The 25,619-nt window shown below is 36.8% G+C and overlaps 2 protein-coding genes across 4 annotated transcripts in view; one reads left to right on the top strand and one right to left on the bottom strand.

The window, feature by feature from the left end:
- LOC129240496 (GATA zinc finger domain-containing protein 14) overlaps positions 1-21,340 on the top strand; it is a 36,476-nt gene extending 15,136 nt beyond the window's left edge. For 2 of the 3 annotated variants that reach the window (XM_054876331.1, XM_054876332.1), the window contains one exon: positions 18,123-21,340. In XM_054876331.1, coding sequence (XP_054732306.1) covers positions 18,245-21,253 — 3,009 coding nt within the window. In that variant the 5' untranslated portion in view covers positions 18,123-18,244 and the 3' untranslated portion in view covers positions 21,254-21,340. Of the gene's footprint in view, positions 1-18,000; positions 18,024-18,122 lie in introns of those variants that run through there. The other variant, XM_054876333.1, reaches the window with a different exon arrangement.
- On the bottom strand, positions 12,267-16,179 carry LOC129240494 (dynactin subunit 1-like). The gene has a single exon (XM_054876330.1). The coding sequence runs from the start codon at positions 16,168-16,170 to the stop codon at positions 12,328-12,330; it is 3,843 nt and encodes a 1,280-aa protein (XP_054732305.1). The 5' UTR covers positions 16,171-16,179; the 3' UTR covers positions 12,267-12,327.
- Positions 21,341-25,619: the final 4,279 nt, after the last annotated feature.

Here is a 25,619-nt window from a genome sequence, read left to right as displayed (position 1 = left end):
CCGCTTCTTCAGGTGTCGAAAAACGTTGACCTCTCAGTTTGTTTTTTACGTACGGGAATAAAAAGAAGTCATTCGGTGCCAAGTCAGGACTATACGGCGGATGACCCCTTAATTCGATGTTTTGGGTGCTCAAAAATGCAGTTGTTTGCGCCGATGTGTGAGAGCTCGCATTGTCCTGGTGAAGAATGATCCGCCTTTGGCGATTGGTTTTCCTAATTTCTTGGAAGACAACTGGCAAACAAATGGTTGTGTACACTCAGAATTTACTGTTCTGCGTTGTTCTAGTGGAACGTTTGCGACATGCCCAGTTTTTCCGAAAAAACAGGCGACCATTTGCTTGGAAGTGCTTCGTGCGCGAACAACTTTTGTTGGATTTGGCTCATCTTGAAACACCCATACAGTCGACTTCTGTTTACTTTCGGGCTCATACGCGTAAATCCATGATTCATCACCTATCACGATGTCATAGACGTGTTTGGAAGCCCCGCGATCGTATTTTTTGAGCATTTCCTTCGACCAATCGACACGAGCCTTTTTTTGAGCGATTGACAAATTGTGTGGGATCCAACGCGAACAAATTTTTTTGACAGTCAAATGTTTATGCAATATTGAATGTATGCTGGTCCCACTAATGCCTAAGATTGTCTCAATCTCACGATAGGTCACATGACGATCTTGCAATATCAGTTCGCGCACAGCATCAATGGTTTTCGTAACAACAACTGATTTTGGACGACCTTCACGAAATTCGTCTGGGAGTGAACTACGACCACGATTAAATTCACCATACCATCGATAAACACTGGTCCTTGATGGAGCTTCATCGCCAAAAAATGAATTAAGTTCATCCATGCAATGTTGCTGAGTTAATCCACGTCGAAAGTTGTAAAAAATAATCGCACGAAAATGTTCACGATTTAATTCCATTTTTACCGAGATGAATCTTTTAAGTTACTGTAAACAACACAAATAGCGCTGGTATTTTAAAACGTTCTGAGTACGTAAAAGCCAAAAAATGTCAAACTTTGCGATACAGCAAAGATTGGCAGATTGCAACACCAGGGTTGCCAAATCCCGAAATATAAAAGGCACCCCTTGCTAATGCCTAGTTTGTCAATGTATCATAGGTAAAGTACTTAGGCCACTTTTTCGTAAAGTTGCCCTGCTTTCAGTTAAATTAATAGTAACATTACGAAAATGTTGCCGTACACTCTGCGAAAATAATGCGTATTTTATATGAATAAAGAGCTAGAAAAGTTCAACCTCTCGACAAATTATACACACTCGTATATCGAAATTAAAGGAGAGAAAATGTTGCACTTTTACCAGATTAGATCACATCATTTTGAGAAAAGAGAGGAACATTTTACGGCCTTGGCAAAGGCCAGCAGAGATACAATTATTACGAGAAAAGGAAACGCTATACGTACATAAATATGTACTCTCAATATGTGTGTTATATATTTAAATTACTTCCAACTTTGAAGACTTAAACTTGCTTTACAAACTCACCACAGTTACTATACAATTGCTTTTGAAATTGCTATATTTACCTTAAGTGTATCTATGCACATAGTTAGGGTAGAAATTCTCCAATGCACTTTTCAGGTTTTTACTGTAAACAGAAAACCCAAAATAAATTAATAAAATGGTGGTCAAGCGAATAATGACCACATGGACAATTTGAAATGTTTCATTTCATTTCGGTTACACATCGTGAAGCTATTGCTACAGTGAATATGCGCTTGTATTACATACATATACATTGTTGTTAAGGGATGACCAATGCCGATCGAAATAAAATGCAATCCAATGAACGCTTACGTATAATCTACGATATGGTGATAAGTTTTAAACACAACTGCTCACATATAAAGTACATATATAGGGGTGGATCGACGCAATAGAATGGTGGAGATGAAAAGGGTGTGTGTACGTATGTACATATATATGTGTTGTATATAAGTCCAGATACACATATGAATATCAAAGGAATAACTGTTTCAATAAGTTTATAATATGGGGCATAAGTATTATCTACAATTGACTATTTTAGTTAAACTAAAAATTAATTTGGATTTTTCGTTATGTCAATTTTGAGCAGTAATCGGGTACTTTCTCATGGTATCCTGAACGAACGTTCGTGAAACGTTCGATATCTGTGGTGAATGAAATATCATAAATGCAAAGGCTCTGTTTCGAGGTGATTTGAATTAAATTGTAGATTTAGAAGTAGAGAACACCATTTGTATGTGAGATGCCAATCAATAATTCTTTTTAATTTGTTTGTTCGATTGATCAAACTTCGACTGGTTTCTGACTCCACAACTCTTCCCCGCGAAGGGAGAGAATTGGGATCCTCTTGACTACATGTAGTTTGCTCATGGAAAGTTGGGCTTCGCGCCAACTCAGCGAGCGCTGGGCAAGAACACAAACTTGTAAGGTCGCAAAATCCTTCTGGTCACGTGTTGATCGGTTGAAGCAAACGCAGCACAGTCATCGTTCATAATCAACACATTAGGTTTCCTCGTCCAAGTGCGCCCACTCCTTGGGCAACCATTCTAACCTAACCTAACCTAACTATCACTTCAGCTCAATTTTCTGAAATTTTTCTTTTTTATAACAAGCAATGAAAAAACTTCTCTTACTCGTATATTCAATAAAAAGTCATATATAATATTTTTAAGTTGGACATATTTTAATATTTATTTGCTTGTGTTAATTAAATGTATAAATGCTGTTTTAATTAAATTTATAAATGCCGTAACCTCTAAAGTCTAAACATGGCATCACATATTTCAAGTGCGATAATGATCAAGACTGTCAATTTCGTACGCATTATTTTTAAAATTATATCTAAACAAGATTTCTGTAAAAATCATCAAAGCATGAAGTGAGCTACAGTACAGAGCTACAAAGCAAGATTAGAATCACATTGTTTTATTTTTGATAAAGCCGAGCTTTTAGGCTTTATTGACTCCACGTTAAAGTATCCAAAAGTACGATTCTGAAACGTTTACGTACAGAAAACCTCGAATTCCGGAATACCTTGAAAAAACCGCTGCTCTCATTATCACACATCGAAAGAGACTTGTATGGGCTAAGGCAAATTCAGAACGGAATTGGATAAACGTAATATTCACGGGCGAATCTTTCTTTTGGGTGAATAGTTGCTTACGTCGGTTCTGGTGTTCTGCTGATAATCGATAACGTGAACGATCTGTTAAACAACCAGTTAAGGTTAATGTTTTAGACTGCTTCTCCGGAAAATGGATTTGGTCAGTTTTGACAGTTTTGATGAATATGATTTACCAAAAAGCGTTATTGCCATCAGCTGTGAAGATGAACTAACCAATCTTGGATTTTACAAGAAGATTGACCTTCACAGTCGCCTGATGCCAACCCTCTTGAAAATATTACTTCCTCGATTGCATTGAGATATTTTGCAAAAATATGTAAAACCATTTGGAACTTTTTACTATTTAGATTATAATGATGCCAGTAAACGAAAACTGGAAAGGTATCAACCAAATAAGAACATCCGCGGCTAGTCTCTGAAGTTCCCTCTCAAAAGATCCGAGATTCACAAAAAGTTGCTTTCATTTCAGCTGACTGCCACTGAAGGCCAGTTGGGAAAACTTTAGTATAATGTATATCGCTTTGAAAAACAGGTTAAAAGGGGGGGATAGAGGGGTGTATCCTCATCTTAAAACTGAAAACCGAACCTGCCGGAGGCTTATAGGTTTAAGGGGGGGGTAGGGTCACAAAATCGAAATTTTTTTCTTCACTCATCTTATAGTAAATCATTTCAAGAATGTTGTGTCAAAATTTTAAGTGGATCGGAGCAGAACTCTCAAAGTTATAGCCTTTGTAGGCACTCTACCTCGAATGCAGAGCATAGATAATTTTTCAGAGTCATTTTTTCAAACGCGTTTTTCCCGAAACGACTTCTTAAAAGTCGGTGCCAATCACAATTCCGAAACTATTCAACCGATTCTTTTCAAATTTGGCACACGTTTTCTAAATCAAAAATACCTCCCCCCCACACTGTTTTTTTTTATTTTTTTTTTTAAGGTTATTTTTCACTTACAAATATGGCGAAATTTTTCGCCAAAAATGCTCGTTTTACGTTTTTTTGCCACCAAAACTACAAAAATGAAAAAAAAAAAAATTATTCATGTGGGGGGGAGCATTACGTCATACTTTAACTGAAAAATTCGACTTTTTTAGTTTCAGATGATTCTACGACGAATGCCGATTGGCACCGCAGAGCACCTCTCGAAAAACATATCTCCAAAAAAACTCTGTCATGGGCTTATTTGTCAATATTTTATTATTAATATTTTTTAAAAACTTATTGAAAAGATGTACAATAACATGCAACTGATTTTATTAAAGTATCTTAAGCCATATTTCTGTAAAAAAAAGTGTTTTTTTAGCGCTACCACCCCCTTAAAGTAATTTAATGTTAAAGTTCTCTAATTTAGCGAAAAGTTGGTGTTGCCATACGCCTGAAATAAAAACGAAGTTCGTATGCAGGGATGTTCAGTGGAAGGTTCATTGTAAAACTGCAGTATTTTTTGCTGTAATTTAGAATTGAGAAATATTTTTGAAAATAAAAATATACAACTCATTTAAACTTAAAAACAATGATATTAAGCGTATCACAAAATATAATAAAGTAATTAAAATTAAATTAAATTAATTAACACAGTACTTTTGCGTAGAATTTCTTATCGCGTGGGCGGCCTTCGGCCGCGCTTAAAAAAAAAATAACCCTCATCAGTCCAACTCCGGCTACGCAATCCACAGTATTTTTGGGTAGAACTCTATTTCGCGTGGGCGGCCTTAGGCCGCGCTTCAAAAAAAATAACCTTCATCAGTCCAACTCCGGCTACGCAATCCACAATATTTTTGCGTGGAACTCTTTTTCGCGTGGGCGGCCCTCGGCCGCGCTTCAAAAAAATAACCCTCATCAGTCCCACTCCGGCTACGCAATTCACAGTATTTTTGCGTAGAACTCCTTTCCGTGTTAAAACCATTGAACCCAAAATTAAAACATCATATGCGTGTATTTAGTAAGGAGGCACAATAACCCCCATCCCCATCATTAATACTAAACTTAAATACTTAATTTTTGTTCATATTTTTGTTTCATTTGCATGCATCCGGCAACACCATACTGTTGTTATTCCAATCTTCTTCTTATTCGCGTTTAAAATTGGAAAGTATTGCATGGACAAATGAATTTGCATTTAATTTTAATAGAAATAATTCGAATATATGCACAAAAATCAGTAAAAACACGCGTGTGAGTGTATATTAGGTGAATTTTAGTGAAGTATTAAAAAATATATAGTGTAATGTGTCAAATTATAGTGAAGTTCCAAAGCGCATTTTGAAGGCAAATAATTAATTAATTATTACTTCCCGAATAATTTGGAGTTATAAAGAGTGTTCTTGAACACCTCACTAACATCTCCACCAAGTTTCATTAATAAAGACGTAATAGTTTGCCAAAAATTGCCCATTATACATTATTCTAAATTCCAGTCGGCCAGTTTTTCAGAGCAAGTTTGACTATTCTTCCCAGTCAACCTAAGTTTAAACACAAAGCGCAGCTACTCACCAATGTAAATAACGTGTCATTGCACTTCACTGACCCATATACTCTTAAGATTTTATACCCTGCGTTTGTGCGGTCCAAATTAGATTATGCCTCTTTTATTATATTTGGAGACCTTATCATGCAGTCCATATAAATCGAGTGGAGAGGGTTCAAAAAATGTTTGTGAGTTTCGCGCTACATTCACTCAATTTCTCAGACCCCAAATCATCATTCGACTCACGCTGTCGTTTGATTAGTCTCTGTCCATTAAGTGACAGAGGTACGTTTCAGGCAGCTTCTTTTATCTTCGATCTCGTTAATGGACAAATTGACTGCCCGTTTCTTCTAGAAAGAATACATTTTAATGTTCCTTGCAGGAATTTTCGCCGTTGCTAATGCGCCTCTCGTTAGAACGCTGTCTGACATTACCTATCTCGCCTCCCTTTTGGATTTAGACTTTTCCAGGGCGAGACATGTATTTAATACCCAATTAAAAAATTTCTTTCTTTGTAAGAAATCCAAATAATTACCTAGTATATATTTGTTAATTTAGTTTCCTAAGCTTTAATTTTGTTAATTACTTCTATATAAATACTCTTAGTTCTATTGAGTCTGTAAGAAACTTTGTATTTCTTGACTTACCAAAATGAAATGAAATGAATTTCGAAAAGTTTGTGATCAAGGTATATATTTTTATTTTTAAATGAAATGCGTACAAATTTTCATCAATATCGATAGGAGGAATTAATTAATAATGAACCTTGAATGCTCTGTCTGAGCGAAAAAACATCAATGTGCTAGATTAATTCATGCAACCCAGCAAAGAGAAAATTATTTGGAGCGTGCAAGGCAAGATGCATTGTAAAATATAAAATTGTACATAAATTTCAATTATCAATAAAAATAATAAACGCCAACTTAAAACCTAATGAAGTTTTAGTTTTTCCGCCTGGTATGAAATAAATTTAGAAAATTTAAAAATGTTACCTACTTAGGATTGAAAAGAATTATACTTGAAGAATCTCGTTATCTATAAGGAAAATAAACCAACTTATATAAGGTTGTCAGAAAAGTCTTGCGGTATTTCCGCAAGCTTGTCTTTGCAAGCGCGTAGTTCTAGTTGTATTCGTCGCATCGGTTCACGCTAGAGCTTTTTGGAAAGCTCTTTTCACGTGCTAAAACGTGTTTGATTAATTGTTGTTTGCTTTTAGTCGTTCGTGAGTTATAGCGTCGGAAACATGGAGCAAAATAAAGAGAAAACACGGCATATTTTACAGTACTACTACGATAAAGGCAAAAATGCATCTCATGCTGCCAATAAAATTTGTGCAGTTTATGGACCCGATACAGTTTCCATTTCCACCGCACAACGATGGTTTCAACGTTTTCGTTCTGGTGCAGAGGTGATCGAAGATGCGCCACGGTCCGGAAGGTCTGTCGTCGAAAATTGCGATAAAATCGCTGAATTGATCGAAAGAGACAGGCATAGTAGCAGCCGTAGCATCGGCCAAGAGCTGGGCATGAGTCATCAAACCGTTATAAACCATTTGAAGAAGCTTGGATTCAAAAAGAAGCTCGATGTATAGGTGCCACACGACTTGACGCAAAAAAAACCTTTTTGCCCGTATGGATGCATGCGAATCGCTTCTGAATCGCAACAAAATCGACCCGTTTTTGAAGCGGATGGTGACTGGCGATGAAAAGTGGGTCACTTACGACAACGTGAAGCGCAAACGGTCGTGGTCGAAAAGCGGTGAAGCTGCCCAGACGGTGGCCAAGCCTGGATTGGCGGCCAGGAAGGTTCTTCTGTGCGTTTGGTGGGATTTGCAGGGAATCATCCACTATGAGCTGCTCCCCTATGGCCAAACGCTCAATTCGGACCTGTAATGCCAACAACTGGACCGCTTGAATGCAGCACTCATGCAGAAGAGGCCATCTTTGATCAACAGAGGCCGAATTGTCTTCCATCAGGACAACGCCAAGCCACACACATCTTTGGTGACGCGCCAGAAGATCCGGGAGCTCGGATGGGAGGTTCTTTTGCATCCAGCGTATAGTCCGGATCTCGCACCAAGTGATTACCACCTATTTCTATCCATGGCGAACGAGCTTGGTAGTCGGAAGTTGTCCACAAGAGAGTCCTGTGAAAATTGGCTCTCCGAGTTTTTTGACAATAGGGAAGCGAGCTTCTATAAGAGGGGCATTATGAAATTGGCATCTCGTTGGGAACTCGTCATCGAACAAAACGGCGCATATTTGACTTAAATCGCATTATTATAACCAATTTTATGAACAATTGAAAATTCAATAAAAATACCGCAAGACTTTTTTGACAACCTTATATTTGGTACCAATGGTAAATGATAAAGCAAATTTATGCAAAGCTTGCAAGGAATGTGACCAATAGCCATACTATGTATACTCAAGTATACAAACAGTGAAAACTAAATGCGGGCATTTTTTACTTTGGGTTTTGCACAATTTAAACCTATAAGAAAAAATATTTCATTATCCGAACATTTATAAAAAAATAAAGGACTATTCCAATTTAAGGTTGCTTTGCTTTACATTGAAAGCTTCTTGAACGAATGGCTCATCGGTTTTTACTGATTAATCTAGCATAGTTCAGGGCTACCATTTCGTATAAGAATAAGTATAACGTAAAGGAAGTAACGCCAGTGAAGCAAACCAGTGTTAATAAACACTTTTAATAGCGGCTTTTTGTTCGATGCTCATTTTTGTACCGATGTTATCTACATACTATCTATCATTTTAGATGCAATAACTCCGTGAAATAAATATTTACTGCAAAGAATGCATATTTGAACGCACCTATATGGATGACATCCAAGCAGGGGGGACATCACTGATAGGGGCTCACTTTGGTGTTCTCCCTCGCAGCAGGACATACAACCATGAGGTTGATTGCCCTATCAGACAGAAACGAATTTCCCTGCAGGCTGCAGCACTAAGGCTATTCGAGTTATCAAGCTCAAATCCATGAATTTCAGAGTTTCAGTTCTTAATGAATAAGCAAAGCAAACCTTGTCTCTATATATCCTAGAATGTTGCCCTTCTTGCTAATTTTTGTCGCCATTTGACATCTCCATCTAAATAATGCTACCAGATTGACCGACAGTAACCCGTTTTGCTTGTGGAAAGGTAAGAAGAATAATTCTTCCAAAACATTAGCACAATCAGATATGAAAAAAGAATAAAATAAAAAAAAGCTAAATTAAAATTATTATCTGGTCTTTATGCGGCGATCGAAAGAACACATTCGTCGAAAAATACCAGATTTGTAAAAAAAAAAAAAATATACAACCATACACTCATCATACACACGAACATCTTTTATTTGTTGTTTGGTCAAACTTCTCCAATTCGTGGTGTGCGTCTTGATATTGTCCAACTCTGAATCGCAGATGGGTTCTATGAGAAGTTTTTTCAGAAATGCCCTCGCCGCCATTAGAGGAAAAATTTTACTGTAATTTGATATTTCATGCATCCACTCCGTTTCGGACCAGTGCCAATCTAATGGTAGTCACTCACAGACTCTCTCGAGTAGGGTGGCCGCCGTAAATCGGAAGGTTTACTCTTTCTCGTACAGCGAAATTCGTAAATATTAAACGGGGGCAAAGCATAAACTTATATTTTGTAAAACATCTATTTTTTTACTCTTTCTCTTTTACTCATTCTCAGAGGCTAGACGTGTAGACACATGACTTCTAAGACAACTTCTATGCTACCGTCCTGCTCGAATAACTAATATACGTTATTCTAAGTGGGCAATTTTCTAGTGAATTAATAGGGCTCAGCACTGCGAAAACTAGGGAAACATATTAATTATTTTAACTTTTTTTATTGTTTTCGTATGTAAAAATTGAGTTAACGGATTAAACACTTATACGACCGCTGTGGTTTGGTGTATTTGTATGAGACATACAGGCAGGTCCTGTGTACATTAAATATCATTGGCAGCGGCAAATCTCTAAGGGCAGACATAAACTGTAGATCCCCCCATTTGTGGCGCAGCATCAAACCGTACTCGTACACCAAAAACTGCAGCCAAAGTTTTTAATATATGTTTGATGTTTGATAGGCTAGGGAAGAGGTTAACATTTTTCAATCCTAGCATTTTAATTTGAAAAAATAGAATCCACCTTGTAATAAATTGGAAATCGCTGGAAATTAAAACACAACACACAACCAATATAATTTTATTTTGATTAACTTGTGTAGGAATTATATTATTAGCAATTCTTTAAAAGGTTTCTAAAATTTATCATGAAAATTTGTCAATACGAATGAAAGTAGATATACATAAATTTATTTTGATTACATTATTTCAGCTTTTATATTTCATGTAAATTAAAAGGAAATCATAGTTACTTTCTAATTTAATGCCCATGATGATGAACATTTGTATTTTTTCATACATGCAACTCTCCTATATTACTATATTTTCTACATTTATTATTACTTATTAGAGTTTATTATATTTTAAATGACTACATGCACATATTAAGGACATTCTCTGTTTAGTACGATTACATAATGGCATGCAATGCAAAAATCCTACACTAATATGGAAGAGAACGAGACTACTGCAAACAACTGGCAGAGGGTGCATTTGTCACGCATTAAAATGTACATACATTCTGTCAAAAAGTACCGGAAATTGTTCAATAAAACGCAAAATAATGGTTTAATCATCAAAATTTATTTTGTCGCCTTCTAAATAGGCTCCATTCGAAGCAATACACATATGCCAACGATTAAACGCGTTTTGAAGTGATCTTCTTCATCGATTTCTCTTTAATGGTCTCGATTGACTCAAAGCGGTGTTCGCGAAGTGGCAATTTAAGTTTTGGGAGAAGGAAAAAGCCACAAATTGGGACGTTTCCTACGCACATTCTCTCTCAAACGTCGCATAACTTCCAAATATTTAATATTCTTTATTTACCGTAGAACCATTTGGAATGAATTCCGAATGCACAACACCATGATAATCAAAGAAAACAAGTAGCATGACTTCCACTTTTGACCGACTTTGACGTGGTTTTTTGGGTTTCGGCTCATGTGGATAGCGCCATTCAGGCGCCTGTTGACTGGTTTGCATGTCAAACACATATACCCACGACTCGTAACATGTTATGATGCGCTTAATAAACGTTGGGTCCGCATTCACTTGCTCAAGTATGTCTTCAGCCACCTTCTTTCGAGGAATTTTTTGAAAGAAATTCAACTCTCTTGGAACGAGTCGAGCAACCACGGGTCTCATGCCCAATTGATGGTGTAAAATGTTGCGAATTGATTCGTGAGACACGCTAAGGTCATGAGTTATCTCATGACTTTGTCGACGTTTTCATTCGTTGAAGACGTAGGTGGGCGACCAGATCGGGGTAAATCTTCCACGACTCTACGAAATCCCGTTCAAACACACAAAATTGAAGACAAATTCTTGTTCGCTATTTTTATCCATAGTGAAAATCGCAGAGCACACTTGCGGTTGACTAATATAATTAAATGCCGAAAACAAGCTAATTGACAGATGACGTTCAAACACTGTACACTGACAAGACACTGTAGACAGTTGTACCAACATTCTAGCAAAAAAAAATTAGACATACATATGTGTAACGCGTGCTTTTTAAATGAACAATTCCCGATATTTTTTTGACCGAATGTACATGGATTTCGCTGTTGCATACTTTGGCCCTATGCCCCAAATAGGAGTCAAAGAAAATTATATGCATGTATATATGTATGTATATATACTTTGCAGGTATTGCATATATCTTTTCGCTTTCATTTTGTTGCTGTGTCCTTGCAAGGTTAAGAGAATCCCCCTATTAGGTTATTTGTCGACACAAAAAAATGTTTGTTAAATTTTAGATAGCGATGCGCTAAAAGAGTAAGATTTTTTTTTAGTTTTTCGTTGCTAAAAATTATGAATTTTGTTATAACTGCGTTGATTGCTTTAAAACAATCCTTCCGAGAACATTATTTCGATGTCAACCGGCTTTAAAGTTTTCAATTTGCTATAACTTCCCATTCTATGAACTGTTTACTTAGCTTAAAAGAAGAGTAGATCATGTGCTTTTATCTAAAGACTTAACTAATGCGTATTTTTGAAAAATAAATTTTAGTACGTATGAGATTAAGTTATATTTATTTTTATTTTCGATTAGCAATAATAACTTTTAGAATTTTAAAAGGCTTAGATTCCTGTCTCACCAAAATTGATTTGTTTTTGTTTAAATCATACTGGCATGAGCAAAAAACATGTGAATATTGAGTTCAAGGCGAATCTATTAAAAGTGGCTTCGGTACATCTGCTGATTAGTTTTTTTCGCCGTGGCTGTCAGACGAATTTATTATTTGTTTTTCACTTTGCTTTGGCAATCAAACGTACAAGGCATTGTTGTTTGTATAGTGCCACCACCTTTAATGAACGCGCTTCGATTGAGTTATTGTAAAAAAAAAAAATATGGTTTTGTCTTAAAACTCGAAAATTCAAAATAAAAAAGTACACAAGTAAGAGCTATAAAGAATTTTTACAATTGTCCATTTTTGATTAAAATTGAAAATTTCTTAAAAATTAATAAAATAATTTATACAATAATTAAAGCTTAAATTACAAAGTTGAGGCCACTAATAATTTTTCCAAGACAAATGTTAGAAATAAATCACAGTTTCTTTGCTGTAAATCTTTTTTAAGAGAATATTTCATTTAAATCCTTTGAGCCGAACGATCCAAAATGGCTGGGTGTGCTGCGATGCGGATTAGACTTGAAGTATGAGCTCATGGTTTGTTGCAGTAGCTCATTTGATTTTCGTTTTAGAGCACATCGTTCGATTTCCACATTTGGTTTTAATTTGATATGTGAAAGTATCCATTGATTTTTTAACATCCACAACTCCTTATTGAGTTTTGCCTCCGCCACATTCGTTATTCCTTTGCTGTGTGGCACATGCAGTGGCTCAAAGTTGCGCATGCGCATTTTCATTTCGTTTATGTGAAGTTTTATTCGTTCTGCCCGTTCGTAACGCAAGCATTTGTTAAGCGAGTCAATTTCGCGGTAGCTCTCATCTGCTGTCAAATTGATTACCTGTTTTCGGGTGACGAGATTCCTTTCAAGCCGCGCATAGTTCCGCTCCATTATTGACAGCTTTTCTTGTAAATTATTAAACGACCGGGCGATTACAGTTTCGCGTTGGCACATTAACTTGTCAAAATGCTCTATTTGTTCGATGATTTTAGTCAGGGCCTCCTCTTGATTGTGTTGTGCTTTTGATAAATTACGCTCGGCGATCTCTTTACGTACTTGCATTTCAGAAAACTCGTTTTGCTTCATCTTCGCTAAATATTTCTGCGTTTTGATCTCCCTATCACGTTCAACTAATGTATGCTTCAGACTCTTTATGTCATCAGAATGTTGCTTTTGTTGCAATGACCGTTGCAGTAGAGTAGTGGCCGAAGAGCGCACGAACATTGTATTTTTATTTGCGTTGCGCACTGATTCTTTCTCTGAGATGAAATTGAAGAGCTCATTAATTTGTTCGTCTAGTAGTTGGATGCACAGATGAAATAAAGTGATTGGGCTCGCTGTCTTTTCTGCATTCGCAAATTTTGTGCAATTCGTTATAATGATTTTCCAAAGTTTTTTATGCTCTATGGCCGCATCGCAGGGAAAGTCTTCTTTGGTTGAAAAGGAGGATGCGGCTATGTCCTTCGTTGCATCTTTTACCGTTATCATTAAAATATTGATAAAACGTCCGAATTGTTCGTTTGTTGATAGAATATGTTGTATGCGTTCAATCTGTTGTTGCATGCCGGATATATCAATCGCGGCAGAAGGCAGCTTACGTTGCAGCTTCCTCAGCTTTTGCTTGAACTGGTTAACATTTTCCATGAGAAATTGCATAGCCCAAAACGATTCGGTATTTTCATCTCCCAGCTGAATGATAGTGTGTAGGATACCAGCATTCGTATTGATGCAGTCCAAGCATACATCGAGTACTTCCACTAACATAACGTGAAGTTGATGCTCATCAACCAATTCAGCGATATTCTGTGAACAAATTAAGTTCGTATAAAGTGTATTGAAGAACGATAGAGTCCGTTCTACAGCTTCCATAGGTGTATTTTCGTCTAACATATCGCCTTTTAATCGATTAATCAACTCGTCAATAGAATTCTCTTGTGATTCCATTTCACCTCGATAAATTGCTGCATGTGTGCATATCTCGTAATCGCAATGATTCAAACCAAAAATCAACTGTTTTATGATCAATTTAAGGCTTCGCAATACAAATAAGCATTTGCAACGGAAGGCGAATCGGTGTACAGAAAATCCCTCAAATATTGCATTTTTGGCGAATTCGCATGATGATGGGAACTTTTCATCAATTGTATTGCAAATTATTTCTAACTTTTCATACATTCGTTGCAGCAATAATAACACCAATATGATGTCATGTTCACTGCCACGCAGCAGGATCTCCTCAGGTACGAACGCCAAAAGGTGATCAATGTGTGCTTTACACAGTCTCAACTCGATTTCATTTAACTGCATGTCGATGGCTCTTTTGCAAGCCTTTGTCACATAAAACATTTGATTGAAGTCAATACTTTGTGTTTCGTCTTGATTTGAGAGGATGCTGAGATCATCTGATGTAGATGTGCCTGTACCTGTGCCCAAGGCATTTATGGGCTGATCTCTTAATAGCAAGTTGCTATTTAATGTTTTAACAAGTTCTCGGAATTTCATAATGGTCACATCTCGGTCGTATATAGTTTCCAGTGTATTATTCTTCTCTTGTTGTAGGACTTTTATTGTTGAATTTAGGGCATCTATTTCCTCTCTTAAATCCAGTTCTAGTTCTTGATTACCTTCAATTATTTGTTCGTGAATCTCTTCCAAAGCTTCTAACTCCATAACCTCTTCTTCCAATAATTTCACACGTTCTTCTAATTCGATTTTGGACTCTGCTAGAGATGAAACCATTGACTCCGCTCCAAGTGCTGCATCGACTTGCTCTTTTAAATCGAAAATATGCATTTCCATCACATCAATTCGTTTTGAAAGTATTTCCTTAGTCTTCTTGAGTTCGGAAATTTCAGACATTTTGGTCTCTAGTTCCTTGTTGGTCTTTTGTAGATCTTGCTTTTCGTGCGTTAGAACATCGCGCAGCCGCACCACAGTTTCTCTCAGACGTTGATTATACTGTTCAAGTCGCCTGATTTCAGCAGCTGTTGGCTGAATAATTTCATCTTTCAATTCATTTTCCGGGCGATCGCCAAGCGCAATTGACATCGAGTTTTCATTTTCAGCTCTCAGAATTTCTACGTCCAGACTAAGTTCTTCAATGCGCTCACTTGCTGTCTCTAGCTCAATTTGTAACGTTTCTGCACGTTCCTCCGCCATTTCCTTGTCCAGCGTGAGCAATTCGATGCTCTCAGCCACATCGTCTAGTTCGCGCTTGTATTTAATTTTGCAATCATTAGCTTCCCTCAGCTCTTGGCGGCAGCGTTGTAATTCGCGTTGAAGCATGCTATGCTGCTCCATAATCTGTGCTTTAAACTCACTCAACTGCTCTTTTTGCAGGCGAACTCTCTCCAAGTCATGCAAACGCTTTTGATCCTCTATTCGTTGGCTCTTCAAATCTTCTAACTCTGCGCTTAGTTTAGCATTTATGGTCTCCAAATCCTTGCATCTTTGTTGTTGCTGTTGATGCTGCTGCTGTAGTTGGTCTGTTTGGCTTATTGCGATACCAGTGGGCGGGCCATTGTGGATGTTGAATACAGTCGGTGATCGGAGAGGATGACCTGGAGTGAATTGAGTGTGAAGTATCTCCAGAAACCCAGTTTCCACAAAAGCTGAACGCTGCCTTATACAGCAAAAAGATTCCGAAGGGCTGACGGTGGTTTTACTACGTTTAGGTGCAGCAACAGACACCGTTGCTCCTGAAAATGATAGCTCCAGTTGAGTGTTGGAAGAGATGATTCGTTGATTTGCTTGTAAGGGCTGATTGATTTTGGTTGCCTTTAAAATATTGCCACTTGAACTTCCCGTTGTGCTGCTATTAGTAGGAGCATACAACTTAGGTGTTTCCGAGCGGGCCTTAATGGTAGGAACGCCATTAGTTGATGTCAAATTATCAGTTTTTTTGTTTTGCGCTGCAGTATTTTCCAATGGTTTTCCGGCTGATTGTGATGGAGTTGCTGCCATTGAATTATTTCCATTTCCAGAAGGTTTTATTACGCTGCTTTGCCCAGCTTCTGGTGCTGCTGAGTTTGCCATTTCTTCAGTTCCTCTAGTAAAGACTAAATTTAGTTGGGCTGGGCGTACAAATAGTCCACAATTCGGTGCACATTTGAAGTAGGTGATGCCCTTGACAGTGCCATTATTTTTTCCTTTATCCTTTTCGTCCAGCACCACGCCTATCCACTTGCCAGGTGAGAAGTTTGTCAAACCCACATACACCACTTGTCCACGTAGATTTTTACCAACAATTTGCACTTTTTGACCAACTTTGAAGTTGCGTTCGGACATTTTTGCACTATTTTAACATTTTTTGCTGTTTTATATTTCTGCAGAAAATCACATTCACGAACGACAATAACGTATACATCGAGCCAAAGAAAGATACTCGCCAATATGGCGGATAGCGCCATCATTGTTGCTGTCTGCCCACTACATTCAAACACCTACACGTATCACATACATTTCTACCCCTCTAACACAAGGAAAGCTGGCAAGACAAAACTTTAAATTTCACAAATCGTAACCCTTATGAGTGAGTGCTTGCAATGACTGTATTAGTTAAACATTTTATATCACATGCTTAAAAGCCTAAAAATATGCTTCACAAACTTCATTAAAGTAGACAATTCTAAGTACACGTGTGAATTCTGTCGAAACTTACCAGTTAACCAATACGCCAAAATTTTAAAATTCACTTATTTACGATACTGCGCGTAAATTGCATTGAATTCGGGTATTATTGGACACTCAATATTTCACAAAATTCGCTTCATTTGTTAAGTTCGTGAAAAGTGTATTACTTTTTTTATATTTTGGCGGTTTCAGTACTGCTTTTTTATGTGGCCAGTTGATTATTTTAAGGTTAAATCTATGTTTGCAGTTTTCTTTTTACACTTTAAAATACAATTTGCGCACACGCGAAAAATTCATATTCGTTTTCCTTTCGTAAAACGGTCGTTCTGTTGGTGGTTTTGCACATGAAAGACATCGACAAGCGTATTAGTCCTCGAGTGCACGACCGCGTCTGACATTTCAAACGTCATTTTTACCGTCTACCAAGGATTCATCTGTTCCTCACTATACCATATTGGTGAGTGTGTGTTTGTGAAATTTTGTAAATTTTAAAACGTTCTTTCGCGTTACTCTTCCCATCTGCGACGTGTGAGTTAACTTGTACGACTACTGCAACACATACTGGAGCGCATACTTTAAAATTTTTGAACAAAACTATAAAATACACTCGCATTGTAAAAAAGTCTAACTTCACAATCAGTTTTGTGCGTTTGTGAGATTGTATCGAAGGTTCGCGAAGGGGTGAACCTTCAGATCATCCCTTCCGCAATTTAAACTTAAAAAGCGAACGAGCAAAAAATGAAAAAATGAATTGGCAGGGCAGTAGGGCAGTGAAGTGGTGAAACGGGTTGCTGCTGCTCTTGTGCAATATTGTGCGAGATGCGTATCATTTTTTCCGTTGAACTAAGACACACGCACACACAAAGAAGTATATAGGCGTTCCACTACAGAGGAACGTTACAGTACGAGGCGGCACACACTTACATGAGTCCGGATTCCAAATCTTCATACAAACATTTTCCACTGTATGTACTGGCGCAATGACACAAAGCGAAATCATTTGCCATTTCGATTATTTTGTGTTGTTCCTTTTCGCGTATTTTCAAGACTACATGTCAGTTTGGACGATTCGCAGCACCTTCGGATTCCTGTTTAAATTTTTAAAGTTATTGCAAAACTCAATAGTAATTCTCTCCAGAGATCACGTTGCCTCTAAGTGCAGTTGTAATCATAAATACACATACAAATCTATGCGGAAATATACATAGGTTATTGGTTTAAACAAAAATTGAATAGAATTTTCAAAGATTATGAGTACTTGCGTGAGTGCGTTGAGTGAATGGAAGTATGGTGCAGGAATACTCTTATTTTGCTATGATTCTCTAGTTGCTCCAATAGTGTACTGTGTAAATATTATTCCATAGAGTCCAGAGTTCTAGACATTCAAGCCAATTACATATATTTAAAAGTGAATGGCATGTATGGAAAATAATACATACATACGTACTTGCAAACCAACCGCACAGTGGCTGAAAATGTGCCGGCACTATTCGTCTATGTACTTTTATGTATGTATGTATGCATGTTTGTTGTTCTAAATTTACGGCCCATGCAATATATTTTACACAATTATTTAAACATGTATTTTCTCTTCTTTATTTACACAGCTCCTGGCTTTGCCACAGACAGAAAAGCTTGGACTCAAAAAGGTTTAATTCTACTGCGTAACTAGAGCACCACTGCTTACTTGCCTGATATTAGACTCTTAAAGGTTTTTTGTGAAAGCGATATGGATAACAACGAAGATGTACTTGAATGTCCGCTTTGCATGGAACCTCTCGAGGTTGATGATCTGAACTTCTTTCCATGTACTTGTGGCTACCAAATTTGCCGATTTTGCTGGCACAGAATACGCACCGACGAAAATAAGCTGTGCCCAGCATGTCGAAAGGAATATACTGAAAATCCGGCGGATTTCACGCCACTGACTCAGCAGCAGATTTTAGCGTTCAAGATGATGAAAAAGCAACGCGACCAAAAGCGTAAGCAAAAGGTGCGCGTTACTGAGAATCGCAAACATCTGTCGAATGTGAGAGTGGTTCAAAAGAATTTAGTATTTGTGGTCGGCCTACCGCCGCGATTGGCCGATGCAGAGGTACTCAAGAAGCATGAGTACTTTGGGAAATACGGTAAGATACATAAAGTTGTGATAAATCCCAGCACCGCCTATGCCGGAGTACAGGGGCCATCCGCATCGGCCTATGTCACTTATGTACATAATAATGACGCTTTAAGAGCTATACAAAGTGTCAATACTCGGAATATAATAATAGATAGCAGACTCATAAAAACCAGTTTGGGAACAACAAAATATTGCAGCCATTTTATGAAAAATCAAGTATGTCCTAAGGGTGATTGTATGTATCTTCATGAGTTAGGCGATCCAGAGGCTAGTTTTACGAAGGAGGAAATGCATCAAGGGAAACACCAAGAATATGAGAAACGCTTACATGACGCATTGGTAGTGGGTTCAAATAGTCCTGGCACGAGCGGCACAAGTGAAACAAATCAAACGAATGCTGGTGTTCCCGTGTGGGGAAGCAACGGCGGAGAGAATAATCATGGAACTGCTAATAAAAATAGTAATATAAGTAAAACAAATTCCAGTTCGCAGTATCAAGTCATGCCTTCGTCAGCGATACCTTCGCCTTCATTAGCATCTGCATCTAATGGGCCTACTGTTGAAACAGTAACAGATCACAGCCCCACTTTATCGGCTTCACCAGTGATTAAAGATGTCGCAGCAAGTCCTGGTGAAGTGAAGCACAAAAAAGAGCGGGGTAGGCAGGATAAGGTTAAAAATGACAAAAACGCAAAATCAAAAAATAAAAATATTGTAAATGATGCAAGTAAAAATTATACTGGCAATACACACAGAGATAATACTAGCAATCACAATGACGTAAAGGATGGCGCAGAAACTCCTGCAGATGGAACGGCTTCCCAATTTTCCAGCCCAGTCCAAGAACGCGATATTACCCCGAGCAATAGTAGTTCCGGTATAACAAAGGGCAAAATAAACAAGCCGAAAGCTTCGAAAAAAAGTGTCGACGAGAGTGACATTAAAAACATAGAGGACTCGGAAGAGAATAATCATGTAAATGAAAGCGATAAAGCTATTAGCAGTAACAATAATGAAAATGCTTTATCGGAGTTATTCGAAAGTCCTGAAGTATCAGTAAACGAATTAACTGATAGTAAAAAGAACGAAAGTAGTGAGGTGGATGAAGTGGTTCTGGACAACTCTTTTGAAGAACCAAATTTGAAAAATGAAGAGAGCGACCTCCCTGCTGACATCAAACCGGAGATTGCACAACTTACTCTGTTCGACAACAAATTAACTCCAATATTCTCCCCAGTACTTCCACTCCAGAATCCAATGTGTCCAGAAGATAAGGTAGAAGATCTGCCAAACCAAATGAATAATATCAAAATATCACCTCTGCCCGATTTATTGAAAGGCATTGAAGAGCAACAATTTCAACAAGTACATCCTCACCAACAAAAAGAATTGGCACGTTTACTTGAATTACACAAACAAAATAGTTTATTTGGAAATATGAATCATTCGCAGCCCAATGTTCCACAAGGCGGTTTACAAAATCATTTTGGCGGCTTAACCGAGATGGTGCAATCTCCGCTGACTACATTGGAACATGCATCTGAACTTCTATTGAGCCAAAATTTGTATGGCATAAATATGTCGAAATTTTTTGATTTTCACAAGAATCAGCAATTACAGTTGCAACAACATTGCGTTAGTAATGAGCAGCCTATCGGAAATGGTAGTAATACACTTTTGGAAAATAACTTAAATCCTTACCAGTTTATGCAGCACCCGGCGCTTTCGACTTTACAACAGCAGCAACAACATCAGCAACAGCAACAACAAAAGCATAGAACTCTTGGCCAACTTGATTCAGTAATGGCGCTGCAACAACATCATCCTACCATTCAAAACCAACAACATACCATACTGCAAAACCAACAGAGCCGCATGCAAAATGAATTTTCTGCAAATACTTTCGTCGACGATGATTTAGGGTTCGATCCATTCACTGAAACCCAAAAGGGTTTGGCTGAGCTGATGGAAAATGAAATAGTTAAACCACAGCATTCTAAAACAAACTGCAACACTATGCGAGTACCAACGGAGCCCAATATGATACATCAACATCAGCACAACATGGATAATCTGCAAAGAGCACGCATGCCTCCACCAGGCTTTAATCACATGAACACCTTTGGATTGAATGCTCCTCGGGAACACAACACTAGCAAAATGATGCCATTCTTGAATATGACTGGCAATAGAGCACACACAAATGATATTCAACATTTGTCAGCTTTTAATACATGGGACTCACATTTACAATCGCCACGACATCAACTACCAAGCTTCGGCGAATTACAGGCACATCAAATGAATCAAAATAATCGGAATGCCGGTAATTTGGGCAACGACTGGACCGCAATGGATCCTGCAATATTATCCTTTCGACAATTCCCGTCATGCCCTCAACCGCCACAAATGCTTCATCCCCATCAACAAAAGGATTTATTTCCTCAACATTTAACACAACAACAGCAACAAAATAATTTCGGAAATCCGGCTCATGGAGGTGGCAACATGCACCTACCCAATAACCAGATCGGTTCACAATCCGCTGCTCAAGCACAGGTCAACGCTAATGTCCAAGGAATGTTGGAGTACCTTAAAAATCGTCAATTCTTTTAAGCGACGAGAAAATATATTGAAATTATAAAAACTATTGCTTTTAAATAATAAAACTATTGCTTGCTTATATTTTGTTGGTTTAATAGACTTCATGAGTTTAATATGGACACGTAAAGAAAAAATCTCATATCGAAAATGGTATTTAAATCAGTTTTGTTTCTTCGTGGTCAAAGTGCTCTCTCGAAGTGCCATTAGATGCTGAGGAACGAGCGCGTTAAAAAAACATAGGGCTACCGTGGCCACCGTAAATGTATGTATGCACATAGAAACAGTCACGGTCAATATAATACCAACGCGACATATTGCAAAGTTTTTAATATTTATTTATTTTTGTTTAGACATGAAATATATATGTCTACTACAACAAAAACCATATAACTAAAAGTTTCTAAATTTGTATAAAATAAAAATAAAAAAAATCAACGAAAATTCAATTACAGTAGCACAAAATTTACATGGAATTTTGGTACGTGTTTTGATTAATGGTGTTATGCATTTTCTTCCATATAGCAAATGTGCGAATTGTTTTTATGTGAAAGAAAATGGGCACAAAAGTCAACAAAATAAAAAATGGTGAAAAATCAATGTAAACTTTTAGGCACTTCAAACTTGCATATTAATATACCAAAATTGAATGGACTACAAAACTGCTTACCAAAAATCTTTTCTACAACTATTTTCTTCTTGCAATTTGCAATGTAAATTTTTGAAGTTTTTTTATTATGTTACAAAGTTTGAAACTTCTATTTTTTTTTTTTTTGTTTTATAAAAATTACAAAAATTTAATTTAATTTTAAATAATAAGTAGTTAAAACTTTGCAAAATGTTGCGCTGATTTATTTTAACCGCCACTGTATATGCATAATAGTTAAATAGGTAGATCCGTAGCATAATTTCGCTTTCTTTTCTCAAACTGTTATACTCCGACCAAGCGAATATGTATGTAGCATTTTCTACCCTTTTCAAAAGGGTGAACTGAGGGTGAGCGTTGTTCAGCTGATTTTTCGTTTATTTGTGTGCACAAGTTTGTCCGGATAGTTGTACGAAATTTTTAAATTTACAAAAAATGCAAGCACACCATTCCATTTAATTTTGTTCAAAATGTCTATATTTCATTACAAATGAAGAACAGTAGGCATGAAATACCAAAGTTTTTTATAATGACGTTCGCCCCTCACTAGGCAATGGCAAACCGCAGTGCTTTTTTGGCATGAAAAAGTTCCTTATAAAATTAATCGTCTGCTGTTCGGAGGCGGCAGAAAGTTATAGGCTACTCCATTTACAGGACAACAGAGGCAGCTCGGAAAAATGCTCACAAAGTATGTACGCGCCAATTATTTATTTATGTTTTATGCATGTATAGCAACTCGCATCATGTTTCGCACGGGTTTATCATAAAGTAAGCGTTATAAATAAAAAAAAGAGGTTGTCTGTAAAGTCGGTTTACTGACGATAGTTTAACGTGACCACGTCATAAGAAAATACTGATTGAATGGTTGCATTTTTCAAAAGAAAATTTTAATTTTATTTGTTTGATAGATATTTTGTATGGATATAGAGGAGGAGGTAAATGGAATCGCAATAGAATAGGTCAAGTTATATTTACACAAACGTGAAAAATGACGAAACATTTATCAAATTCATGAAAGATATCTTCAATTTCGATTGTGTATCAGACGTTAATAAGTCAACAACACTAAGAGGCACCATCATCGATTTGCCTTTTTCAAGACACTTTACACTCGAAACACTCCCTTTCATTTCCTACTTTTTCTATCATCGTCCTATTCTCAACAGAGAAATGGTTCATTACCATGCACACAGGAAGAAGGCATATGCAAATACATATATGTGAATTTATATACAAATGCGCATATACATACATAGTATATATGCTCACTCAAGTAGGACAGAGCCAGATGTCGAACGTTGCCGAACGCGGGGGCCGATTGTGCTCTTTGTCGTTCGTTCCGCGCTCTCGCTTGCAGTTCAAGCACATTAGCTTACATTTGCTTGCGTACGGAATAGATTCGAATATTTGATATGTCCATATGACTTGTATGCATCTTTACATATAGATTTGTTCTTTTTGAAAATTGCGCGAAATTGTATATGTATATGCATGTTTATATACATATATTAGTATACAACATATCTTATAAGGTATATGGTAAATATTACCATACATTTTTTCCTTCATATATAATATAATAAAAAAATTAATAATAATAACATTAAAACAACAGGTATTATTAACAAACTTGGTTTTATTTTAAATTCTTCAAGTAAATCAAATTAATAATAATCAATAAGAAGGCATATGCAAATACAAATACGTGAATTTATATATGTACATATGCGCATATACATACATATATACGCTCACTTAAGTAGGAGAGAGCAAGATGTCGAACGTTGCCGTTCGTTTGCTTTGTTTGCTTTGTCGTTCGTTCCGCGCTTTCGCTTGCAGTTCATTCAAGGTAACGGCAAATGAGCAAGGTAACGAAAAATGAGCAAGGTAACGACAAATGAGCAAGGTAACGACACATTTTTTCGTGCGTGCAGCCGGCTAAATCGAATTATAAGACGTTATCACGTCAAAATTAATTATAATTTATGAATTAGAATACAAAAGTATGTTTTAGGTCATTTTAAAACGATGGTGCACATAAACATTATCCTATGATTCACATCTTACGCTTTGCAGTAGTCGTGATTGATCATATGAAATTGCTTTTAAATGCTAAATGTTTTTTTTTATTACTTTCATTTAAATTAATTTTTTTTATTAGTAAAGGCAGAGAGATTTAACAATATTGCCTATTTCTTGATCATGATCAATGTCATTGAATTAAACTATTACCTTCTTTGATAGAGAGTGTCTTTAGTCATATCAATTCCGTGATTTTGCACAAGATTGCAAGAATCGGACACCTGACAGACTACAATTAAAATGGCAAATGAATATCTCGCTGATCTTGATGAAGAACATAAAGCTGCTTCGGATAGCGAATTGCCTCAACACTTCGACCTTTTAGATCAGTTTACACACATAACGTCCAAATTGTAATTCAAAATTCGTTAAAAGCAACGGTGCATTTTGAAAGAACTTGACTCAATAGTCAAGAAAAAATCAGACAATTATTTTTATTTTTATAATGGATGTTTAGTTTATAGTCTTTATAAAACGAAACAAAACTCAACTTAAAAAACAGAAAGTACATATTTAATCTTCTCTCATGTATAGGGTTTTTTAATAGGTGCGCTTCAACTTTTTTCCGATAGGGAGGGCGAACGACGCAATATTTTTTATTTTTCGCTTGTCATTTGTAAACTTCATTAGTATACATTTCATCATGGAACGCTACACACTTGAGCAACGATTGCAAATCGTGCAAATTTTTTATGAAAATAATCGTTCTGTGGCTGCTACTTTAAGAGCATTACGGCCATTTTACGGTCCATTTAACAAGCCGTCCCGTTTTGGGGTTATGTGAAGTCATTGGTCTACAGTAACAAGCCGGCGACGATTTGTGAGCTCAGAGCCAATATTGAACGCGAAATCGCTGGAATTTCGGCCGATTTATGCAAAAGAGTGGTCGAAAATTGGGTTCAACGATTGGACTTCGTAAAACGTGCACGCGGTGGTCATGCAAAAGAAATCGAATTTCATACTTAAATGTATATATTCAAATTCGATAATAAAAAAAAATTAGTTAAAAAAGTCAAACCGTTTGTGTTTTATTCAAAAAAGTTCAAAAGTTGAAGCGCTCTTACTGAAAAACCCTATACTTACAAACGCATATACATACATACATACGTGAGAACAGTACTTTTGGTCAAAACTTTTATCAGAACAACGTAATTAAAAATGTGATGGCATATTAACACACACACACTATACACAAATTTTAAGAGAATTGTATTACTAAAAATGTCAGCAAGAGTAAACGAAATTAAAACTAAATTATACATGGACTCGCACGTGAATATTTAAATTTCCTTCTTTTTCCCTCTTTGCTTTTATTCTTTTGATACAAATTGTGGAAATGGTATAACAAATCTTGTGGGTTTTATTAGGCGTTCCAAGGAGTCCGAACTGCTGGAATTGAACTATTTTGAAAAAATATAAAAGTCTAGTACCTGTCTTTTCTACATTATAGTTACTGTGTTTATGTCAGTTAAACTCTTCAATTTACTTCAAAAACCCAATCAACCCATTTGGCTAATTCGGTGAGTGTGCGAAGTCCAAATGTCATGAGAGATTTGTTATTTGTTGTGATGATAAACGAAACTCTTCAAACCCTACTCCATTCAAGTTATTCGTCGACTCATTAGGCTTAAAAAAGAGGGGTTTTTTGGGCAA

This window comes from Anastrepha obliqua, chromosome 3 (genome assembly GCF_027943255.1).
Source record: "Anastrepha obliqua isolate idAnaObli1 chromosome 3, idAnaObli1_1.0, whole genome shotgun sequence".
NCBI classification, from domain to species: Eukaryota; Metazoa; Arthropoda; class Insecta; order Diptera; family Tephritidae; genus Anastrepha; species Anastrepha obliqua.
The sequence above is the reverse complement of the archived record's forward strand: the minus strand, read 5'-3'. Positions and strand labels throughout refer to the sequence as shown.

What these genes read in the sequence shown, in the direction of transcription:
- LOC129240494 (XM_054876330.1), bottom strand. Translation starts at nt 16,170, where the DNA reads ATGTCCGAACGCAACTTCAAAGTTGGTCAAAAAGTGCAAATTGTTGGT.